The sequence below is a fragment of the Manihot esculenta genome, chromosome 3 (genome assembly GCF_001659605.2).
Source record: "Manihot esculenta cultivar AM560-2 chromosome 3, M.esculenta_v8, whole genome shotgun sequence".
Lineage (NCBI taxonomy): Eukaryota > Viridiplantae > Streptophyta > Magnoliopsida > Malpighiales > Euphorbiaceae > Manihot > Manihot esculenta.
In genome coordinates this window covers 26,646,747-26,651,151 of record NC_035163.2, presented here as the reverse complement: position 1 = coordinate 26,651,151, position 4,405 = coordinate 26,646,747, and the positions used below count along the sequence as shown (strand labels likewise).

The following is a 4,405-nucleotide window of genomic DNA, read 5'->3' as shown; positions in this document are numbered from 1 at the left end:
GTCTGATTTACTTTCGTGTTGTAGTTAGCGATGAGAAAAAGCACTGCAACTTGCAGTTTCTTTGTCTGCACCTTCATTTCATGGTTTGATTGGATTCTTTATCTGTTGATAAAGAGACGTTTTTACTGGAGTTGAATACAGTTAATAACTGATAAACAATCTAAGTATTTAATAAATTAATAATTTTATATTTATGTAACTAATATAATATAAATTAATGTGTACCGTTATTAATTATTTTACATGCCAATTAACAGTTGAACATAAATTATATGAGTCAGAAACAATTAGAGTTAAAAGAAATACACCCTTGCACTCCGAGGCTTAGTCTGGTGGAAAGTGCATTCTTATAGCCTTGTGAGATCAAAGATTCGACTCCCCCACCCCTATTTCAAAAAAAAAAAAAAAAAGAAATACACCCTTTGAAATTCATAGTTTCAGACACGTAGCTCTCATTAAAAAAATGCTTTCCAAGTTTTCTGCATTAAATAGTGGTTGGTAGTTAGCTATTAATTAAGATTCAGCCAATTAGATATCATATTTCAGAAACTCAAACTGCATAAATTCAGATGTGAAGCTTTTCAGTAATGGATATTCAACCATAAGCCTCCTTTCCACTTTGAAGATGGAGCAGAACCAATTCCTTGCCTTCCCAATATTGTTCACCTCCTTCATCTTCTTCTTTATGGTTCTCAAGGTACGGAGAAGGTCAAAAACCAACCTCTCCACCACAAATCTACCCCCGGGACCAAGCAAGCTACCTATTATAGGGAACATGCATCAGCTTATTGGCTCTCGACCTCATTATCGCCTAAGAGACTTGGCCAACCAATATGGTAGCATCATGCATCTTCAGCTTGGTGAAGTTTCCAATATAGTGATTTCTTCACCAGAAGCTGCAAAACAAGTGATGAAGACTCATGATATCGTGTTTGCTCAGAGGCCTTCTCTCGTAGCTGCTAGTATTATATTTTATAACTTCTCAGACATTGTTTTTTCACCTTATTCAGATAACTGGAGACAGCTGCGAAAAATTTGTATATTGGAATTGCTAAGCGCAAAGCGTGTGCAATCATACAGATCGATCAGGGAAGAGGAGGTATCAAATTTGATCAGTACAATAACTACTTCTGCAGGGCAGCCCGTCAACTTTAGCAGGAAGCTTTTTTCTTTAACTTATGGCATCACTGCTCGTGCTACCTTCGGAAAGAAATGCAAAGACCAAGAGGAATTCATTCCACTTGTTGAGCAAATTATAGAGGTGGTGGGAGGATTCAATATAGCAGATTTGTTCCCTTCCATGAAATTACTCCATGTAATTAGTGCGCCGATGTCTAGACTCGTGAGGCTGCATCGAGAAGCAGACAGGATCATTGAAAACGTCATTGATGATCACAGAGCTAGGAAGAAAACATCAAAGACAGACAGCGAGGTTGAAGAAGATGACCTTGTTGATGTCCTTTTGAGGCTTCAGGAGCAAGGAAACCTTGAATTTCCATTGACAAACGACAACATTAAAGCAGTCATCCTGGTCAGTATGCCGATTCATCAAGGTTTTTGAGAAACTTTACTGTTCTTTCTGTTGCTGAATATTCTACATGTTAACTGTATTTCAGGAAATTTTCATCGCTGGCAGTGAGACATCATCAACAACAGTAGAGTGGGCGATGTCCGAAATGCTGAGGAATCCGAGAGTGATGGAGAAGGCACAAGAAGAGGTCAGAAGGGTATTTGATAAAAAAGGATATGTGGATGAAACGGAGATCCATGAACTGAAATATTTGAAGTCGGTAATAAAAGAAACTTTGAGATTACACCCTTCTGCTCCTTTGATTCCAAGAGAAGGCAGAGAGAGATGTGAGATTAATGGGTATGAGATACCAGCCAAAACCAAAGTGATTGTTAATGCATGGGCAATTAACAGGGATACAAATCACTGGACTGAAGCTGAGACATTCTATCCAGAAAGATTCCTTGATAGTTCGATTGATTACAAGGGGAACAACTTTGAGTTTATTCCATTTGGTGGTGGAAGGAGGATGTGTCCTGGAATATTGTTTGGGATAGCAAACGTTGAGCTTCCACTTGCACAATTTCTGTATCATTTTGACTGGAAACTTCCTAATGGATTGAAGGCTGAATGTCTAGATATGATGGAGTCTTTTGGGGCTACAGTTCGAAGGAAAAACGATCTGCATTTGATCCCCATTCTATATAAACAATCCTTAACTACCTGTTAATCAAGCCAAGACTGAGACAGTCAGGAGTTGGCTTTTCTCCCTGTATAATTGTAAAGGGTTCTCTGGGTCTTTTCAACTGACTTAAAGAGAGATGTTGTCCCTTAAAATGGCTGAAGGGTCAATTGATAATTACTCCCAAAACCTATCGCTAATAATTTCAAGTGCATATTACTACTATGAAGTTTAACCTAATCAAGTAAAATATCCTTATACTTTTATGATTATATTAGAAAATTCTTATAATTTAATTCGATTAACAAATAAAGACATGTATCCATTTAAGAAATTTTTTCTGTTAATCAATATAATATAATTTGATCAAAATTAAGAGAAACAATTATAATACCCTAAATATTCTCAAAATAGAAATAAAATGGAAAAAAGTCCCTCGTGTTAGCATCACCCATCCACAACAACTGTTCTCATTCTCAAAAATTTGATGAGCTTTCTCGAATTTTTTTTCATATCATGCATAATTTAAAAAATTATTATCAAAACAAGCAGGATTCAAAAATATTTTCGAATTCTGTGTGTCAAAGGACTGAGTTCGACAGTTATAGTGCCGAACAACGTTGTTCGATATTGTGGGTGCCGAACAAAGGGTAATTCGACAGTATGAGTGTCGAACTGCGATATTTGCCTGCAAACTCGATATGTGCTGAACATATCCGGGCCTCAGGACATGCATGCATGAGTCATGCATGACTCATGCATGCATGCATGAGTCATGCATGCATGCATGCATGACTCATGCATGAGTCATGCATGACTGACTCATGCATGCATACATGACTGCATGCACCGTTGAAGGAAAAGTAATATGAAAAATAAAATATTTAAAATTATAAAATAATTAAAAAAAATTATAATATGGTTGATTTTAAATTATTATATTTTTTCAAAAATAAATATTTATTTATTTTTAAGATATAAATTTATATAAAAATAAATTTAATTTTTTTTAATTTAATTATTTAATTGATGGGGATTTTAATTTTTAAAAAACTTTATTTTTTAATATCTTATATATAAATATTAATTTATTAATTTTTAAAAATTTAAGAATTAATTAATATATTTTTTAAAATTATAAAAATTACATACATCATTATTTCAAATTTCTCATCAGGTACTTCTGGATAAAAGAAACAGGTAAATTTCCATCCCTGCCACAGAAATAAATTAATGCCATGATGAAGAAATAAATTAGTAGCTGATGAAGAAATTTGAAATAATGTTGTGTGTAATTTTTATAATTTTAAAAAATATATTAATTAATTCTTAAATTTTTAAAAATTAATAAATTAATATTTGTATATATGATATTAAAAAATAAAAGTTTTTAAAAATTAAAATCTCCATCAATTAAACAATTAAATTAAAAGAAATTTAAATTTATTTTTATATAAACTTATATCTTAAAAATAAATAAATATTTATTTTTGAAAAAATATAATAATTTAAAATCAACCATATTATAATTTTTTTAATTATTTTATAATTTTAAATATTTTATTTTTCATATTACTTTTCTTTCAACGGTGCATGCAGTCATGCATGACTCATGCATGCATGTCCTGAGGGCCCGGATATGTTCGGCACTTTGCATGTTCAGTTTGCAGGCAAATATCGCAGTTCGACACTCATGCTGTCGAACTGCCCTTTGTTCAGCACTCTAATTGTCGGACTCAATCCTTTAACACACAGAATTCGAAAATATTTTTAAATTTTACGTATTTTAATAATAATTTTTTAAAATATGCATAAAAAAAAAGCTCAGCTTTCTCCATGTCAACCTTATCAGCATCATGGGTTATAATGTTGGCAAGGCTGATCTTTTCTCTCAAAATGAAATTATAAAGACTGAGATTTTGAATTACACTGAAATTTTGATCTAATACCCAAAATTCTATCAAGTAATGAAGATTTCTACTTCAAGGGAAAAAGTAGAAATAACAATTGAAGATTTGAATTGCTCTTAGATTGGCCGTAAATAACAATTCTTCACTAAAAACATGAAATCACAGGGTCATACGGCGTCGGATTTGGATTTTTCCCTATTGGTTTTCCTTTGGATACCTTTCTTTCGAGTCCCTGCAATCTAGAAACGAAAGATATAAGATGCTTAAAAGCGTCGTCTTTGGACATATCGGAATCGGCAGCGT

At 32.9% G+C, this 4,405-nt stretch overlaps 1 protein-coding gene across 1 annotated transcript; it reads left to right on the top strand.

Annotated features, from left to right (window-relative positions):
- Nucleotides 1-577: 577 nt before the first annotated feature.
- On the top strand, nt 578-2,255 carry LOC122723245 (desmethyl-deoxy-podophyllotoxin synthase-like). Its single transcript, XM_043954963.1, has 2 exons — nt 578-1,531; nt 1,617-2,255. The coding sequence occupies exons 1-2, from the start codon at nt 626-628 to the stop codon at nt 2,238-2,240; spliced, it is 1,530 nt and encodes a 509-aa protein (XP_043810898.1). The 5' UTR covers nt 578-625; the 3' UTR covers nt 2,241-2,255.
- Nucleotides 2,256-4,405: the final 2,150 nt, after the last annotated feature.

Excerpts from the sequence above, each read along its gene's own strand:
- LOC122723245 (XM_043954963.1), top strand. The coding sequence starts at position 626 with ATGGAGCAGAACCAATTCCTTGCCTTCCCAATATTGTTCACCTCCTTC. Across the intron at positions 1,532-1,616 it reads ACATTAAAGCAGTCATCCTG|GAAATTTTCATCGCTGGCAG; the intron begins GTCAGTATGCCG and ends ACTGTATTTCAG.